Source organism: Harpia harpyja, chromosome 18 (assembly GCF_026419915.1).
Source record: "Harpia harpyja isolate bHarHar1 chromosome 18, bHarHar1 primary haplotype, whole genome shotgun sequence".
Taxonomy (NCBI): domain Eukaryota; kingdom Metazoa; phylum Chordata; class Aves; order Accipitriformes; family Accipitridae; genus Harpia; species Harpia harpyja.
In genome coordinates, this window is record NC_068957.1 from 15,231,754 (window position 1) to 15,251,461 (window position 19,708).

General features: G+C 57.3%; 1 protein-coding gene across 4 annotated transcripts in view; it reads right to left on the reverse strand.

Moving 5' to 3' along the window:
* Positions 1-19,708, reverse strand: part of NLGN3 (neuroligin 3) — a 42,101-nt gene that overhangs the window by 9,830 nt on the left and 12,563 nt on the right. The window contains exons 2-5 of one of the 4 annotated variants that reach the window (XM_052813438.1): positions 12,566-13,310; positions 11,411-11,470; positions 4,271-4,330; positions 1,429-1,578 (exon numbers count right to left, since the gene is read on the reverse strand). In XM_052813438.1, coding sequence (XP_052669398.1) covers positions 1,429-1,578; positions 4,271-4,330; positions 11,411-11,470; positions 12,566-13,043 — 748 coding nt within the window. In that variant the 5' untranslated portion in view covers positions 13,044-13,310. The remainder of the gene's footprint in view (positions 1-1,428; positions 1,579-4,270; positions 4,331-11,410; positions 11,471-12,565; positions 13,311-19,708) is intronic. The other 3 variants (XM_052813440.1, XM_052813441.1, XM_052813442.1) reach the window with 3 other exon arrangements.

Here is a 19,708-nt window from a genome sequence, read left to right on the forward strand (position 1 = left end):
TGTGCTAATAACAAGTCAAGACATCTCACACATGCTCCAAGGAAAGCTGAGAAAGCACCAGTGGCTGCAGGCAGGCTGAGTGTGTGCAGAGCCAATGCTTTCCATGGATTAGCATGGCCTGGAGGAGGCTCTATAAATGTAAGGAGGTGGGCTGGGCAGAGGGGAACCAACTGCAGCTTAAAATACAAAGGCTTTTGGTGAGAAAGATGCTGAGAAATGCTTCCAATAGCAAAAGGAACACCCAAGATAAGCTATCAGTGTTTTGTTTGCTCTGACTCAAAGCAGGAAGCAAAAACCATGGTCCTGAGGTAAAACCCAGGTGGGTAACCCCAGAAGGCAGGGAGCAGTGCTGGCACTGCTCTGGCTCTAGAGGTGCTCTGGCCTGGCACACTGCAGCACTTCAATGGAGATGACGATGGCACCGTTTAAGTCTTATTTTATATTGTGACTTATGTCTCTTAAATTTGAACCTATCCATCTTAAAGGCCTGACTTTTAATACTGAAAGGTCTTGAATAGGTTTTTTTTACTGAAAAGCCTATTTTCTACCAGGTAACTGCCATCTTCCCCAAGAGACTATGAGGTCTGGAGGCCGTCAAGAGGGATGCGCTGCCCCTGGTACCAGCTGGGAGCCCAGCTGCCTGGGGAGAGCGCCGTGCTGGGTTGGATGGCTAGGAAGAGAGCCAGCCCTGCCAGCAGCTTGGCTGGGAAGGAGCTCTCCCCAAACATCTGCACCCCTTGTTCTCCCTGCTGCTAAGGGATACAGCAGTGATGTTCCAGGCAAATCTCTTGTGTCCCAGCCCCCTGGGGTTTCTGCTGCAGCAGGCAGGGGACTGCACTGCCTTTTGACCCTGTGTCCCCATTTTGCCTCTCTAGGTCACCAGTGCTCGTGAAAATGAGACTGCCATCATCCTCTATACAGCACCCAACACTCTTCAGTGACCCTCTCTGCAGACAGCCAGGCCATGGTGGGTGGCTGTGGGGGTCCCAGCAGCTCACTTGGCTTGGAGGCAGCCTGTGCCTGGGGAGGGAGAGCTGCCAGGTCCCCAGGGGCAGCCAGGCAGTACCCACTGGCAGCTCACCGTTCTGACCACCCTCAGGAGGAGATGCTGGGTAAACACATTTATTATTTGTTTAACCACAGACCAATATTTGCTTTCAGCTAAGCCAGGTTGTGTAAATGAGCCTGGGGGAGCCTGTGCCAGGAGCCAGACAGCACTGCGACCGCCCACAGGGGCACTGCCATGTGCCACCCCACTTAGCAGCCAGGGTGGAGGGCAGAGGCAGCGCACGCAGTGCAGCCCCCATCCCACCAGGCCCCATGCCCCCCACTGCCCCCTTCCCAGTTGGTTCAAGCCCAGTCAGCCATGGGGGCTTGTCCCACTGCCTGGCCGTGCTGGTGGCACAGTGCACGCTGGCCAGCCCATACCGAGCACTCCAACGCGGTAGTTCAGGGTGATGACAATCACGTTCCCGTAGCTGGCCAGGACGCTGCCGTCTATCATGTTCCCCGTGCCCTCCATGTATGAGCCGCCGTGGATATACACCATCACCGGCTTGGCCCCGCTGTCGCGGATGTCTGGAAGGAGAGGCGGTTAAACACAGGACCCCGCTGACGGCCGCAGCACCCTGCCCAACAGGCAGACCAAGGACAAGGGCAATGCCAGCTGCCAGGACTGGGGAGGGGGCTTAGAAGCCAAACCCAGAGCTCTCCTGGGGGCCACAGTGTGGACCCCCAAAGCTGACCACCACTGAACCAACCCCGCCAGCCCCTCTCCAGGTGGCAGCAGCTGTCCCCAAACTGCTGTCCCCTTGGGGGGGTCTTAGCACATGCAGGAGAGATGCTGGCTGGACCTGGCTGCTCTTCCCCAGAGCCGGGCTCTGGCCGCGTGTGGGAGCCAGACCAGTGACATCTCTGTTGCAGGTGGGAGTTGCAGAGTCCAGCCCTGGGATGCAGCCCCATGTCCCATCTTTGGCTGGACCCAAGCCCTTGGCTCCGGGGAGTCCTGGAAGCTGGCATTGTGGGGGGGGCAGGGATGGAGGTGTGCAGGACCTGGAAGGCAGGGGGGCACTGGTGGGTGCTCCAACATCTGACTCTCCAACCCCCCCTTCCCATCCCCCTGGGAAGGCAGAAACCTGCCGGCTGCCTGGATATGAACCCATGGCACCCCAGTGCCCAGACACAGACATGGTGATGAGGCAGACAGTGTGTGCACGTATGCGTGTCAGGGAGGTGAGCATGGCGTCCGGACGAGGACAGGGCATGAGGCATGGAGTGAGGATGGGGAATGGGACCCCAAGGGCCGGGGAGGAAGGACTGCGGGAGCCTAGGGGACAGAGAGCAGCCACACTCCCTCTCTCAACTGGCCCTGTCCAGGGGACGTCCTGCCCCTTCTGCTCCAGTGGCCTGAGATCCCTCATGGAGCCGAGCTGGGGCACGAGGGAAGAACACCTGTGCTCGGCTCCTGGTATATCTCACCCACATTACATGGAAGAGGCGGCTGCACCCATCGGGTGACAGTGCCAGGTCCCACATGCCTGTGGTGCCCAGCCCTCTCCTGGGTTGGCAAGCCAGCATTGATGGACTTTGCCTTCCCTCGTGCTCACCCGCACCCAGCACCTTGCTTGGGCGGGCTGTCCCAGCCAGCCGCTGCTCCCTGCCTGCCTCCCTCACTGGTGCACCGTGCTGTCCTGGCAGCCAGCCCCCGCCATGGTCCCCATGGGGCTGGGACTCCCGGGGCACAGCCACACCAACTCAGTGGGGATGCCTGGCCAGTGTGGACATGCTCCCTCACACCCACCTAACCCCTGCCCATGTCCACTCCTCTCTGTGTCTTGCCCATCACAGGAGGCTGCAGGGCAGGCTGATTGGTACCTCTGGCCATCCCCACCTCCAGCTGTGGCCACCGGCATGGCTAAGGGCGGCCTCCCTTCCATATAGAAAACCTCTTCCTTCCAGGAGAATGAGGATATGGAAAACCTATGCCAGCTCTTCTCCTATCGCCAGGATGCAGTGAGGCAAATGCACAGACCTGTGGAGCAAAAAGCACTTGCAGCTCCTCCAGGACAGACATCACCTGTGCAGCAGAGCTATGGCAGGACAACTCTTCCCAGGGCCACCTTCTTGAAATGTGAAGGGCAGGATCATCGGTGCCTGTGCCCATGTCCTCTCCTTCCTGCCACATGCTCCCACCAACACACAAAGGGACATCCTCGCAGCAGAATGGCAGCAATGTGCGGAGATGTACCAGGGAATAAATGGCTCCTAATCGCTGCAGCACATTTTAGTGTGTGGGGATTTAGCACAGTCAAGTCACTTAGGCTGAATGCCAGTTTACGCCCTGGTACAAGAGATCCTGGGGCACAGGTTAGTGGGAGAAAACAATGGGGTTTTAGTACTGCCAAGGAAAAAGCTTTTCATCTGTTTCCCAGATCCTAAATGCCATCTGCCAGGCTGTGCTCAAGCTGCCCTGGGACTCCTGCACACCATGAGGTTTTACTGTCCCTAGCACATTAGGGCTGCACTCTGGCCAACCCTTCCTCCTGCCTCCTCTTCACATCCCTGCAGCCAAACACACTGACTCCATACCCTGCAGATGAACAACCTCATTTTACTAAAAATAGCTTATTCTGCAGTTTGCTTAGCCCTGGTGTACACCTAGAATCACATCTGTTTGAAAGCCCACCCGCTCTGCCTCGGCTGGTGCTGATGCTCTGGTTGCAAGCAAGACCTCACTCGTGTTGGGTGGCGAAGGAGACAGCTTAACAGAAACCATGTCCGAGCAGACCTCGGGTCTCCTGGGCACAGCCAGGTACCCTGCAGGTGCCAAGCTGCTGGCATGGCCTCCCTGTGGTGGTGCCCATGGTGGGGCTGGGCAAGGGTGGAAGGGGAGGTCGCTGGCTCCCAGTTGCATGTCACCGACTCTGGAGGGATGAGGCTGGAGGTGGGATGTGACCGGGCTCGGGGTGAAATGGGCCCAGGTGCCCGAGGGCTCCTCTCCTCCCAAGCTGCCATGCTTCCTCCCTGCCCTCACTCAAGCAGAGCGGGAGCAAACTTCTCCTGAAGCAAAAAAACCCCATGAGCTTCCCCCCGTCCTGAGGAAGGGAAGGGCCTGGGTGCCCTGCACAGCCGGCCAGCCTGCCCCCCACCCCGCGCAGCTGCCTGGCACAGCAGACGGACACACACAGGGCTCCCTGGGGATGGCAGCGGATGGCGGGCAAACGGAGTTGCTTTGCATGTCATGCAGTGGCAGCCTCGAGCACAGAAATACCTTCGTCTTCATCACCGTCATTATCCGCTAAGTCCTCGCCCTGTTTCTTAGCGCTGGCTCCTAGGGACCAAACACGAGGAGACAGAACAAAAAGGAAAACAAGAGGAAACAAAAACAAAACAAAAAAAACCAAAACAAAACAAAAAAAACAAAAGAGAATTCAAAAATAGCATGATAGCAGAGACGGTGGGGCCAGGCCTGCACCCCACAGCACTGCTGGCTACTCACACTGCACCTCTCCCAGAGCCAGGGCAGCACAGGGCGCGGGCAGGACTGCCCTGGGAGCTGCGCCAGGATGCCGCTTCACCTGGACCCCTTCCCAGATCCTCCCCGGGGAGCACCGGGGCGGCAGGGAGGAGGACAGCATGCCTGGGGCAGCATCAGCGCCGGTGGCAGACCAGCCTCTCAAAGCACTCGCAGATCCTCCTGCATCCCAGCCTGGCCCTCGCCTGCACACGCACCCTTGGCTCCCTGCGCCGGGGCAAGGCTCCGTCTCCTACCACGCGGGTGCGAGCAGGAGCCCTGCTCCCAGCTCTGCTGCCACTGGGGGCAACCGTCCCCTGCCACCAGCAGAACCCAGGTGAGGGGTTGCCCTGGGTGGCCACTGACCACCAGCTGGGATCCTGCCCATCACCCCCACGCGGTGCATGGCCCCTTATTGTGCCTGGCATGGCTAGGCCGCAAACCACCAATGCCGCAGCACGAGACCACCACGGCACACTGCAGGGAGCCGTCATGACGAGTGTTTCCCTGCACTGATTGGTTCCCTCCTTTACCAACTGCCTTCTTAAAAGACTAGTTGCATGGTTCACCAACGATTGCAAAGGCACCAACCAGCTTGCCCTGACCAAGGCAGAACACTAAAAATATCAGTTTCTGTAATGTCCTGAACTCCTTCCAGTCATTGCATGGCCCTTAGCAAATCCATGGTGCCAGGGCATGGGCCAGGCCAGCAGTCCCAGCCCTGAGCTGTGGGATGCTGTCGCGGATAGTGTGTGCTGAGCACAGCACTTCCCAAACTGCATGCAGCTGGTGTGAGCCAGGAGAGGTGGCCTGTGGGCTGGCAGGGAGCAGACGCAGTGCAGACCTGTACCAAGACCCCATTGCTGCAAAGGGCTGCGTGCCTTTGTGGGCACAAAGCCGAGTGGTGCCAACCCTGCGCCCTGCAGCCCTGAATTTCAGGAAGAGGCTGTGCTCTCCTTATCCCCTTAGAGCTGCAGACCAGCACCTGTGGTTGTCTGCTCCCTAATGCCTGCACCGAAAAAGTTTCCTGGGTGACAGTGACCTCAGGGTTGACAGCAGGGTTTCCCCCAGGCAGGCCTGCTCACGCTGTGCCCGTGCTGCCCAGCGACCTCCCCCAGGCATGCAGGGCTCTGAAGTCCTGCCAGGCACCCTGCTGATCCCGAGGCCCTGCTGCTGTCACCAACTGGCCCCACCACCACCGCAGCAAGGGTTCTGCACGGCCTCCAGCAAGGCTTCTGCAAGCGAGGGACAGCCCCGTGGCTGGCTGAAACTATGACAAGGTGAGCATGAAACTGGACAGGAAGACAAAATCAGGGAGTTGTCCTCACTGCCACTCTGGGAGTGGGATCCTGCAGGTGACACAGGTAGAGGATAACAGAGATGGCGGCATGGAGGGGGGCAGGATTTGCATTTAAAAGGAATTTGTGTTGGGGGAGTGAGAGGTCTGAAATGGCCGTGGGGCAGCTCCATCAGGGCAAGAGCCTTGCACACCTTAAGCAGCCATGACCTGCTGGAGGAAGTCCGGAGGAACAATGACCAGAAGTCTAGAAAAATCCAGCAGGCAAGAAAAGTTTGCAGGAGGCTGGGTCACGCGAATCCAGGAGTAGAGGAGTGATGGGAGCTACAGCAGCATCCCGACACATGAAAGGCCACTGCAAGGTGGTGAGGTGGAAGAGCAACTCCCTCTCCACTGCACAGAGCACAGGCAGCCCCAGAACTACATGAGGCAGGCTGAAGCTGGACAAGAAGAAAATCTTCCTGGAAGAAAGGGCAGGAAAGCACTGGACGAGGTGGCCTGGGGAGGTGTTTAAGACCAGGTGAGATACACTGCCAGGAAGAGGTGAGGTAGAGCTGCCCCTGCCCAGGGCAGGGATGGATCGGCTGTCTCCAGAGCCATCCTGATTTTCTCTGAGTCGGAGTTCACCTCCTGACCTACCCCCTCCATGCCTCAGCCCTGCCTCCTCACCTCCTGCTTCACCACCCAGCCATCCCCTGAGCACCTCACATAATTCTGTTTTCACCCAACACCACCCCCATCCCTGCCACCTCTCGCCCCAGCACCCCAGCCCCAGCATCTCCCCTTCCTGCTGCATTCTTCCTGCGCGCTCCCTCCCCAGCCCACCCGCCAGCTGCACATTTGGCCAGGTGCGTGCAGCTGCCCAGCCTGTTTGCAGGAGCCTGCAAGCTTGACCTACTGCATCTTCATTAGGAAGAGCTGCAAGCCCAGAAAGCACTTAAATGACGAAGTATTCATGCAATATTTGCTAACTGGTGCTATGCGCCAACCTCTTTGGTACTGCTCAGGGATAGGGATTTTTCTCTAATGAAGACCACAGGCAGTGAGCCTTCATCCGCATCATGCTTCAGAGCTGGGAAGCTGATCACGGGCAGCTGGAAATCCCTTTCCACTGCCAAGGGCCCTGGTGCCGTTAAGGCCGTGGGACCAGCTGGGCTGCAGCCTTCCACCCTAATCTCCTTCAGGGGACAAAGGTCTCCATGCAGACAGGGATGGAGGAACCGTCTACGAGGAGCTGTCAGGCTGTAAGAGAGGGCAGTGGACAACATCCCTGTTATCTGAGCAACTGTCCTGGCTGAGCAGGGAGGGATCCAGCTGGAGACTGCTGCCCTGGAGCTTAGGGATTGCTGGGACAAGCCTAAAGCAACCTGAGCTTCACGCACTGCAGAAGGTACAGTAGAAAGCAGTGCTGGGAAGCTAAGCAAAGCAGGAGCGTGTTAATGCAGGCCAGGGGGAAGGGGAACAGCAGTGGCACGTGTGTGGCAGATGCAAAGCACGAGCCGTCCCCATTGGCAGGAAGGCGCCAGGGTGGCTGGAGTTATGGTGAACACAGGCTGCTGTGGCCAAGTGGGCTTTTTGCCTCTCACTATGTTGTTCACCTCCACAACAACCCACCAATGCCCCACAGATCATGAGAGCAGTTGCAGATTCACTTCCCTCACCCATCCCTTGCACTTTGCTCCATTACCTCCCTCCACTGGTTATTGCCATGTTCAAGGACACCCATCCCAGGAGATCTTCTGCACTGGCAAAGGCCACCACACAGAGCCCCATAACACCTACTCTCATAGGGATGGCTTTAAGCTTGTGGATTCACAGCTGGAAAAACCAAAAGGACTCATGGCTCTTACTCTCCTTAGCCATCAAAAACTCCCTCCACTAACCCAGTGTGAATGCCTGTTGTGCCGCTTCACTTTAAGCTGACTGCGAAGTGACATTGTTCAGGCCGATAGGAAAGATGCATACGCTCTTATCTGAAGGCTCTAGGAAGGTTCAAGCTCAAGTTCAGTAAAAAATAAAATCACTTTCCCTGAAACAGGGCCATCCATGCCGGATTTATGCTATCTTAAGTAAACCATGCCAACAGCACTGACACCAGCACAAACAGAGATAAAGGAGGCTGAGAAGCCGTGGTCCTTGGAGTCTTTGTGCTCAGCATGGTGTGTATGAGAGAAGAGCAGGAGCCTGAGCTGACACCTTTCCACATCCAAATGTCTGCTCAGGGCAGCTGCGGGTAGCCCCAGCACCCCCTCCTCAGTGCAAGCTCCCTGGGGCACCCAGTCCTATGCAGCAGCCATGGTGCCGCAGGGAGCAGGAGCCCACAGCAGCGCTGCCACCATGTCTGATGGTCATGTGCACCCAGAGGCACACACGCTGGTGGTCACACCAGGTCAGGTGCTTCTCTGGGAGTGACAAGGAATGGGACCAGGACTGATGACAGCCGTTGAACCTGCTGCCACACGACCCCATGGGCAGGGGCAGCTCCCCTGGGACCTGTGTCGGGTGGCCCCTTCAGCCATCAACCCTTACTCCAGGACTGCAGTGCACCTTGGTGCTGCCCTGCCCCTCCCGGTCCCTGGGTGATGCAGAGGAGTTATCTCCATCCTTGAACGGGCTCCATAAAAGCACTGCATGATCTCACGCTCTGCTGCCTCCGCCAGCACAAACACCTACCCTCACCTTTGCAAATTATTCCCCAAAGCAGAAGTGGAGCACCAGGGTGGTGGTCTGCTCCCAGCCAGCTCTGCAAAGCAGCAGGCTTCACAGGAAGCTGGTGAGAAGCCTTCCAGCAAGGGAGCACTGCAGAAGTTGCGCAGTGTAGGGAAGCCTTAGGTGGTACTCGGACAAGTTCGCTTCTTGGAGAGCAGCAGAGAAGCCACAATGCTTTTCCTGCAGAGCTGCTGAAGCGCATTACAAGCCCAGGAGCTGCTGGGAGCTCCAGTCACCCTCGCACAGCAGAGCAAGACACTGGACTGTCACATTTGGACTCTGCACAGCCTCAGCCAGAGACATTAGGGCAGTCACTAGTGAAAACGAGGGAGGGCTGCTGTGTGCAGGGCTGCCACACTTTTCCTCTCCAAAAATGACATCCACCTCCTCATGCCGTGCAGCAAGGCCTGCCCAGGCTGGTGGTGAAGGGAAGGGGAAAGCATCCCAGCACCTGCCACAGCCAAGCACAGGCTGGAAGTGTTGTGGCACAAAGCAAAGGGCAGAGCTGCGTTTTACACATAAGTACTGTACCGCGTGTGTGTGTACATGCTCTTTGGGTGGGCAGCATTATTTTCACAGCAAAACCTGAGCCTCAGCTGAGCCTCAGCACTGTCGGCTCCCTCGGCACCATGCGTGGCTAATTATTCTCAAAGCACCGCTGCCCTGCCTTGCTCCCAGAGAAGGGACCAATGTGCGTGGAGGAGACTGGCACGTAGGAAATTATTGTGGGCAACTGGGCAGGGAAACAGGGACGTTTTTCTGTTCCAGGGATAAATTCTCAGTCTTTTGGCTGCTGTGAGATACACTGAGCTTAGGGGTGGCAGAAATCATGAAGACTCCAGTAAGGTGGGAACTGAGGCATTTTGAACCACCAATGTACTGCACAGTTGCCTGCTCTGTGAGAGGAGAGTTTATACACTGCTCATATGTGGCCTTAGAAATAATAATCAAGAATACTCCAGAACGAGCCAATGTTCAAATGATGTGCAGCCCGAGGAAATCAGCACTGCAGGCACGTTATCCTCACCCCAAGCACTACTAACTCCGAATACACGACGAGAGGCGGGGGAGCTTCCGTGCCTCATCACAAGTGACTCAGTTCGAGCCAGCGGCCACCAGAGCCGTCGCTAGAGCCGAAGGGCAGCACCAGTGTCTGGGTGCTTTAATTCCCGGCACGTCATGCCTGGATGCCCAAATGGCCAGCACTGGGGATCCGCTGGTCCGTGAGTCAGCAGAGCCCAGTGGGGGCAGAGGGCAAGTCCCCCACCAGCTCCCCAGGAGGTGACCAGAGGCAACTGCAGATGGGCTGCAAAGAAACCCTGCCCATAAGCAGAGCCGGCGGAGCGGGAAAACCAGGAGATGAGTGCGCCCGAGGTGTTTCACTGTGCCTTACATTGTCCCCCCTCTCCAGCGTAACCCGGACCCCACTTCCCGGCCCCGGCCGTAAGGGCTGGGGACAGTGGGGGTCCGCCAGCCCCAGCAGCCGGTGGGAGGGCCGGGAGAGGAAGCGCTTTGAAGTGGCTGGCGATCGCTGGCACAGCCGGCTCCGGAGGCAGCGTGCAGAGACTCCCTAATGCGCCAGCCCTTTCAGGGGCAGCCTTGGCACTCAGAGAGATGGCGTGTGAATAGCCAGGACAGCAACAGGAAAAGCAAAGCAAAGAAACCCAACAACAGAACTGGGGAAATGGCTGGAAGGAAAGCACTCCCCAAACCTCCAAGCCCAGCTGTGCCAGCCCTGCCAACCCCAGGGGCACAGGGAGGCGGAGGCCGGGATGTAGGGGCCCCGCTGCCACAGTGGGCCCAGGATGGCAGCCCCTGCCCGCCAAACATCCCCTCCCTGCACTGAGCCTTTCAGAAGAGCTTGGCTGCCCAACCACTTTGCAGATCCAACTTTGGGATGCACAGAGGAGCCCAGGCTCTCCCCACCTGCAAGGGGGCTGTGTGGCAGGGCAGGTGAAGCATTGTGTCTGACAAGGGGCTGAGTCAGCTCCCATTTGCACATCTCCACTCCCTGGCACGTGGCACTGGCCAGGAACACAGGATTGCTTTGGGGCAAGGGAGGCTGAGCTGGCCCTGTTGCCCCAAAGTGCCGCCGGATGAGCCCTGCACAGCCCTGGGGATGGAGGCAAGGCAAAGCGGAGATGTGTCTGAACTGGAGGTGCTCAGCCACCAGCAGGGCAGCTGGGGCTCAGGGAGGATGCTGTACCAGGGGGTGGAGAGCAGATCCTCGCTGGCAGAGGCATGGGGGTGTGAGCAGTGGGGAGCAGCCTTGACAGGACTATGGGCTGGGGCAGAACATGGCAGCATTTACACAGCCAGGAGAGGTTTTATGCTTTTAACTGAGGAGCTTTGGATGCAAAATGACAAGGTATGCAACGGGGGAAGAACTCAGCCCAGGATGGGGGGCAGTCCCCCATCACACAGGTGCTTCTCTGAGTGGGTCTGTACACCCCCAACGGCAGATGCACCCCTAAGGAATGGGTGCATTTAAGTGCTACCCACCATCAGAGGCTCCCCCTCATATCCGGGGGCTGGGAGGCTGCCAGTGCCAGTGGGACGAAGGAGGGAGCAAGAGCTCAGCCCAAGAGAAGGTGTTCTGAAAGGCCTGGAGCAATGTGAGCATCCTCCTCTGACCTGACCCCAGACCTACACTCCCAGCTGGCACCGGTCCCGGCTCCCCCAGCTGGGGAGCGGAGATGGCCGGAGCATCCACAGGGCTCCTCTGAGCAGGAAGTGGGGGGCGGTAGGGTGGGCTGCTAGGAGGGCCCGTGGGCTGGGTGGTGGCACAGAGAGGTGCCGGAGGAGCATGCCGTGGGCTGTCCAGGCACCCTCTCACTCACTCTCTCTCTCTTTCCTCTCTGTGCCTCTCTGCCGGTCGGCTTGCTACATACCTCCTTTCCTACATATTTTCTTGTTGGGCTTTCGGGTGCATTCCTTGGAAATCCGTTTTACTGTAAAATGAATAAAAGACTACAAAATAACAGGAGGCTCCACTGGCAGGAGTGGGCATGCAATCACAACCACGCTGCCACCCTCCCGACGCCCCTGGGACCGCAGGAGGTGGGGAAGGAGCGTCGCCATGGGAGGAAAACTCTGGACCAGCCGTGCTGGGCAGGAAGGAAGGCACGATGCATCCTGTGGCCAAGGGCCCCAGGGACAAAGGAGCGGAGCCAGCCAGCCTGGGAGAAGCTACCGGTCCACCAGGCTGCTCTGCCATGTGCAGCAGACCCTCTGCGGGTCCCTTCCAGCCTGCTGAAAATCCCCAGGGGCTCCCGTTGCGGTGAGGCTGGGGCGGGCGTGTGGGCAGGCGCTGCCTCCTCTGCCCTCTACTTACAGTTCAGGTGGGATCCCCTACAAAGGAAAAGGTTAGACAAGGAGGCACCCAGCGCCACTCAGCCTCATCCCAACGGGACCATGCCCCACAGGTCCCCAGCACCCCAGGCTCATCGCTCTGCCACTGTCTCGCCAGCAGATCGGGGAGCAGCCAAGCGATGTGCCTGCCAGTGTCCCCAACCCCCCCGTCCGTACCAACGCCCAGAAAAGGGCTCCATGGTCCCTTCCTTGCTGGAGCATCTCCCCAGGGAGAGGCAGAGAGTGTTCCTCCCAGCCGCAGCCCACGCCCACAACTAGCGCATGGACCTGGGGAGGGTGGGAAGGGGGGGAGGAAGGACGAACCCGAACCAACTCAAGACAGAACCTGGCACTCGGCGCCTGGGGAGCACAAACCAGCTTGTCGCTCTGTGGATCTGCGGTCAGAGAGTCGGATTCAGATTTAGCAACACAAGAGAGGAACCCATGACGATGCCATGGAGGTGGAGGGGGGGACCGGGAGGCGTGGAGGAGCAGGAGCACGCGAGACAGAGATGGCAGCTGAGGGCAAGAGGGCGAGCTGCGTGGCCAGAGAAAGCTTTCCACAAACAGACAGCATGCTGCAGGGTCCACAACCACATGCTTCAAACACAACACCCAGGTGAGACCAACCACTGCTGGGGAGGGGCGGAGCGGCCCCCCCCCACCCTCCTGCGGGCACCCCAGCGGGGACTCACCATCCTCCGTGGGGATGTAGATGTTGAGATACAGACAGTCCTCGTTGGGGTCCTGGATGTATGTGGCCACAATATCCAAATTGGAGGTGAACCAGATGGGCAGCATGATCTCGGGAACGGCATTGTGGATGTTCTGGGGGCAGACCGGTGAGAAGTGGGTAGCGTTCCTGATGCCCGACCAGGATGGTGGCGGCTCAGGGGGCATGAACCTCTTCTCCCCGATGGGGGGAGCGGCGTAAGGTACCCCCAGGTACTGGTCCACAGGCCCCAGGATCTCGCTGGGCAGTGGCACACGCACCCCCCGTAACTTCCCATAGTGCGTGTTGACAGTTGGTGAGTAGACCTGGCCCTCCATCTGCACAACTGCCGAGGCGAAGCTCAGGACCCAGAGGGCAAGACGCAGGTCCCAGCCAGCCACCAATTCAGGCACTTGGAGAATGGGGGGCAAGAGAGGGCTTCTCCAGAGTATCAGCCACATCGTCCGGGAGGAGCAGCACCAACATCCAGGCCTGAAGCTCCTGGGGCGAGGGCTCAGGGCATCCCCATCACACCAAGCCTCCGATTTGCCCACCGGGAACAGATGGAGCAGGAGAGCCGGGAGTCAGGAACGCACAGTCCAGCCACACCTTCTGCTGGGTGAGTCAGGAGCACGGATGCAGGGAGATGTGCCACCACGCCTCACAGCCTGCCAGCTGCCTGCTGCTGCCTCCCTGCCAACGGCCCAGCCCGGAGGGGACTGCTGATACTGTGGAGAGATGGAGGGAATTAACAGCAGACTTGCTCTGGGAAGAGTCAAAGAGTTGCAGCACAGAAGGAGCCAGGATCCCTGGCCACACCCTCCCACCCATGGGTGCTCACTGGCTCTGTCACCACCCAGGCAGGTGGCTCTGGGTGGGCAGCACAAGTAGACCACATGCAGACACACAGACTGTGTCTGTCCACGCCTGCAGAGCATGTCCCGGCAGTCGGGGGCCAGCCCTGCCCTGCCTGGGTGAGCTCTGCAGCCACCCTGGTGAGTAGCACAGCATCCTTGCCCCATGCTGCAGGAGGGTATCAGCAGCAGATTATGGGTGCCAAGATAAGCAGGACAGTGTCACTTCCCTGGCACCATCCTTCCCCACAAGGAACCTGTCAGGCACCACCGCTGCCCAGCATGGCCCCTGCACAAGAGCCTGCTGGCATCTCTCCCCTCCTGGCTGAGCCAGAGCTGCCTGTGCTCCCACGCCATGCAGTCTGTGCTCCTCAACTCAGCTCCATCCCAGTATCGCTCCCCTGCCCAGGTGCCACCACCCCACCTCACACCCCCGCAAATTAGACCCACGTGTCCTACCCAGACACCCATCTCGCCCGCCCACATGCTCTCCAGCCAGCTTTCTCCCTCCATGTGCCGCTGGCTGAAGCAGCGAGACCTCCAGCACAACCTGGGTGCTGAGTGGGCAGGACGGGAACAGCCAGAGTGCTTCTGGGCAGCATCCCCCTGCGCTGGCACTGCAGCCCCCCAGCCACCCTCTCTGTGCCCCGGCTGCCTCCTGGCCACCCAAGCGAGCCCCAGGGAGACAGAGCTCTGCTCCCACGTCCCCACACTGGGCTGTCAGCAGGGGAGGAGCAGATGTGGCAGCCCCCCGTGGGGTCTGCGGGGAAGGGAGGGAGCTGCAGGCAGCGGCTGCAGATGGGGACCTGCGGATGTATGTCAGTGAGCAGAGCTCCTGCGCCAGGGAGCCCTTGCTGGAGGCTGTGTGGATTTTCAGTGCTCTGCCCTTCACCTCCCCGCACAGCCTGCCGCATTCAGGGCTTATGTAAGTGGGCCCCCCCCCCTCCCCCCCACCAGCACCGCTGCTCTTGGGGGACCTGGGCAAGGGGAGCCGTGGAGGCTGCGCTCACCCGGTGCTTGCCCTCACCCCGGCTGGGCGAGAGCAGCATCAGCCGGAGGCTGGCTCTGCACCTGAGCAGGTGGCTTTGCAGCCCAGTCCCCACTAAAAGGCACTGCTTGGTGGTGAGTCAGAGGATGCTCGTCCTGACTCAGCCACATGTCCTTACCCCGGGGGAGATGGCAGCGGCGGCGGGGCACCTCCATTTTGCCCCAGAGTATCCTTACATGCCCACCCGGTAAATCTCTCCCAGACTCAGGGGAGAGTTGCCTTGGAATTATTGGAGCACAAAATAGGGGCTGTATGCAGATGGAAGGACATGGCTCTGGTGGAGGCTCAGCTGGGCAGGGACTCCACGAATGGAGAACACCTCGTTCAACGAGGAAAATCCGCAGGAAAAAAAACCAAAACAAAAAACCACTGAGGGTGTCTCAAATCTGCACTGCACATGTGCAGGCAACTCACTGCCGGTCATTAAGGAAATGGGCCCGTGCTGTGCCTGCTCTCCTGATATGCCCAGGGAACACCGCAGGCTCAGAAATCAGGGTATGACAGGCATAATAAGAAAGACTCAGCCCAGAAAATCATGTTACTGCATCCAGCCCACCCGAGCAGCAAGGCCTCGCAGGGCTGGGCATGCAGGCAACCTTCCAGAGCTTGTGGAGGGACCACAGGTAAAGCCAGACAGGGAGGGTGATACAAATGATGAGGAGAAGCAGTCACACCTACTGCCCCATCCACAGCACAGTGACGATCTGAGGGCTGACCTATCATGACCGGGGCTGATCCTGCTCTACCCCTGACCCCCATCACCCCTGTGCGTCATTCCCCTCCACCTCCTCCTGCCCCACCAGGCAGTGACAGAAACACACCTGGCGGGAGCATGACCCTGCTGCGTTATCCTCCAAACAGCTGCCAAAGCCTAAGAAACAAAAGATGTACTGAGGGACAGAAATGCAGTTGAGGCACCCAGAGACCCCAAGCTCTGCTCTGCCCCACCACCGCTGGAGCTGTCTCTGCAGCGCAGTGCCTTGGCTGCCCCGCTCTGCCCCCAGCTCCAGAAGAAAGCCATAATTCATCTAACATTCCTTGCAGCAATGCTCCTCCTTCAGCAGAGAACTGACATTTGCCTAACAGCAACATCCCAGGGGTGCAATGATGGCCCGGAACCCCCCAAAGCTGCATTCCCAAGTGGGATCTCAAAGGTGCTTCAGACCCACCGCTCTGCCTGACTTGCTGGAAGGCAAACTGCCCAGTGCAAATCTTCTGCTCAGGTTCCTTCGGGTACCACGGGTTAGGATAAAGCCAAATTATTAATGACTGTCATATCTAATTTGTATGACTGGAAGCTACAGGCAGCTTCCAGTCTTTATGCTAGTGCCCACAACTCCCTGCAGAGTCATTTCAACCTACTCGTCATCGTTTTCCCTCTGCAGGAACACCACAGCCCTGCCAGCGGTGGCTTACCAGCTGATTTCCTGACTTGAGAGCTTCCTCGGGGCTGTGGCCACATGCTGCCGTGGGCATTGCTGCTCCACCAACTCCTGTAGCCAAGCGATTTCAGGGCACCAGACAGCAGCCACTCTGCAGCCTGCAGCTGCCCAGCTGGTCTGCACACACCAGTCACTGCAAAATTAGGGCTGAATTCACCACCCGCTTTGTGTCCTTGGAGTTACGCACCCAGCGTAACCAGTCTGTCCTGGCACAGTGAGGAATCTCTTCTTACAAAACACAGCCAAAAATCAGCTTCTTGCTACAGCTCTTCAGAATTATGTTATGATGATATTCCTTTGGGTTTTTGTTTAATGTCCATCCATGGTTCTTTCAATAGCTTTTAAAAACCATGGAAATTTGAAGACAAAAAACATAAGCTATCATAGAATTAAGTTCCATGTACACATCCTTAACTTAAATAAAATGACGCTACAGGACTTGCAACTGTCTCCAATCATGAGTTTTATGAAGCATCAGGCACAGAGGTGAGTTACGTTAGCGATAGCCAAATAAGTCCACATGTGGAGATGCACAGTCAAGACCCAGCAGCCCTAACGTTATCCTGGAGAGCCACGATGCCTTAACACTCAAATCCAGATCATGGTATTTTAACATTTGTAATTCCACATTTGGTTCTATCATTTTTTAAAGGCTTTTTCCCTCCATCTGCCCATGTCCCCGCAGCACAGAATAAAGGCACCCAAACAATCTCAGCAACATGCTCCTAAGCCTTTCTATGTTTGGATTGTTTTTCAATTACAAACCCCCCAAAACGATGCAAACCCTAAATCTGGAATTCCCTGGGTTTCAAAAGCCTCATTTGGGATGATTACAATACCCCTGTAACACATCTTATACCCTCATATTGCTGTTCTGTGCTCTGTGCTTTCTGATGTAACTTCATGTTAACATAACATTTAGGATGGGAATTTAGCCTTAATTTAATATTGACAGACTGCCATGAAAACCCGAGCTCAGCCCCCTTCACCGGGGGCTGTTGCATGCGCCTTGCATTGCTGCCTGATGCCTCAACAGCTCATAAGCTTCCCCTTGGTCTTTCAAAGCATGCAAAATAACCGGGAGATCCGAGAAAGGACATTCTGTTCAGGGAAACGATTCCCCTCACATCCCACAGGAGGTGGGAGCAAAACTTCCCCAGTTTTGCCACCTACAGCGCTCCCGTTCTTCCCTCCAGCAGCGAAGCCAAATGTGTCTCCCAGCGAAGATGGCTGCTGCCTCCCTGCAGCCCTGCGCCAGGAGGAGCCATGCCTGCCAACTGGAAGGGAAACTGGGCCGGGCTGGGCAGATACAGCCAAACTGGGGATGCTCAGGCAAGCGCACAGTGAGGAGCTGGGAGGATAAAGACACCACAGGCATCCCAGGTCATTCTGCCAGACCACTGGTGGGGTTAGCGGAGGAAGTGAGGCTGCTAGCTGTTAGGAATGTTATTCATGTGCTTTGGAAAACAAACGCTCTATCGGTATTTCCACAGCCGTACTGTCTGCCAGACAGCTCCCTCCTCAACATGGAGACGCTCTCCATGGAAACCTGGGCAGGCGGGATCCTCTGGAAGCCTCCCTCGCAGATGCATAGTCAGGCGTCTCAACACCAGCCAGACGAGCCGGATCCACACCTTTCCTGGCAGACGGCCGAGGAGATGCAAGCAGGCAGCCTGACCTCATATCGGACCCTTCACTGGGGTCCAGCCTCCTGCCCCTGAGCACCCAGGCTGACGCAACCCCAAGCTCATCACATTGATGCTGTGGCTCTATGTCCTGTGTGGTCCAGAGCCACGACAGACCGGGACCTCAAACTGCCTGGCACGGATGGATGATTCCTCCCTACAGCAAGTGGACAGGAGGTCCCATTGCACCGTCTGGCCACTCTCCCTTGTGCAGCTCTGCTCACCATCTGACCCCACTGTATCATGGTGAGAGGTGGCTGGGGGCCAGCCCATGCATCCCAGCACAGACATGCACCCGGCAAACAGCATGAGAAACCACTGCCTCCTCTTCCCCAGGGCAAGCGAGCTCCAAACCTTTCCACCAGCCTGTGCTCCAGGACCTCAGGCTGATGCTCAGCTCTCAGGCAGCAGCACCTCCCAGCTGCTCTCCTCTGCCAGCGAGCGACCCCAGCTCTCATCAACCCCCAGTCCCATACCACCTGGCCTGTGATGCTCCAGAAACCGCACAGGAAACCCTGGGGAGCACAGAAGCTGCAGCACAACTGGACTGACATGCTTGTGTCCATGTGTCCTGGCAGCTCCTGAAGAGAAGCCCCCTGCCAGTAAGTCTTGGCTTGCACCCTCTGATGCTTGTGGCCTGGGTCAATGCTTGAGGATACTACTACAGAACAAAGTTGGTGGTTACGTGCTATGCATTGTGCCCAGTGGGTCTTTCTGACCCACCCCAGGCTACACATCCATGCCACAGGCAGATGTTTCCTGGTCCCACAGCACTGTGGGAGCAATTCCCAAGACTTCAGCTCCATCACAGAGCTGGTGCACAGTAATAGATGGTTACCAGTGGCTCACAGTTACACTGAAAGGGGACAAGTAGGGTTTCAGAAAGGTCTGCCCTGCTGCTGCCACTGCTCTGCTTTTCCATGAATGACCTAAATGACAGAACAGACTATGTTTTAAAATCTGCACATGACACCCAGTGCTTTGGAGGCCAGGACAGGAATTTGACATGCTCCAGACAGGCTGGGGAGAGGGCTGAGAGATGATGGGCAGAGCTGTAAGTCATTGGGAGGTGAAAAACTGCACAAACAGACCACGGAAGAAAAGACAGCAGCGTTTCTGCCGGAAGGGTCACAAGGGCTACAGGGGAGTACAAACTGAACGTGAGCCAGCACGTCATTGCCACAAAAAAAAGGCAAATACAGTAGGATGTGTGAAAGGCCAGCTTATACAGATTCACGAAGTAATTACTTTGCTCTCCTTTCTGCTCATAAAGGCACATCAAGTAATTATACTGTTCTCCTCCAGAGAACCAGTTCATTCCCCAAAAGATTTGGACCAACTGAGAGGGGCCACAGGAGACCAGCAAGACCACCAAAAAGCCTTGGACAAAAGCCTGGAAGAGTGGGGCTAGTCTAGACAAGTCAGAGGATGCAGTTTTATAACATCTAAAGGCCACTGCAAAAAAGGTCAGAACAGCGTGACATTGAACTTCATGCTAGGTAGGAGACACATTCATATGAAGAAAGGAGAGTCAAGTGTACACCATGAAAAGTTGAAGTACCCCATGCATATCTGCAAAGGGTGCTACATGGCAGATGGATGGACCAAGTGTCCCCTTGGCATCCCCTCCAGCCCAGTCTCCTACACTTCTCTTCAACCCTGGCTGGCACTTCTGTCCCTGCCCTTATTTGTTCAGCATTTGTCACCACCTGGGCAAACTACAGCCACCTTAGCCACGAAGCCTTAGGATGCTCTGACAGAGCAGAACACTTAGGAGGCTTCCCAGCACCGTGGAGCCCATCACATCTGTTCTCCACTCTGCAGAGGTCTCCCCCAGAGTCCAGTGTCTCCCATCTCACTCTCCTCCTAGAGGCACATCTGCAGCACCTTTGATATCTAGGCACCACAGTCACTCTGATGGGACAGAAGGAAAAACAGTCACAAACCTCACCTTTGTTTGCTTCAAGTGCAAGATACATCCCTGTGACTTGCCTTTCCTAACTTCTACCCACAGCACCACCAATATTTAAAGCAAGCTGAACGTCAGAAGCCTACGAGACACTCCACTGCACATCCTTTGCCCTGGGGAGAGGATGA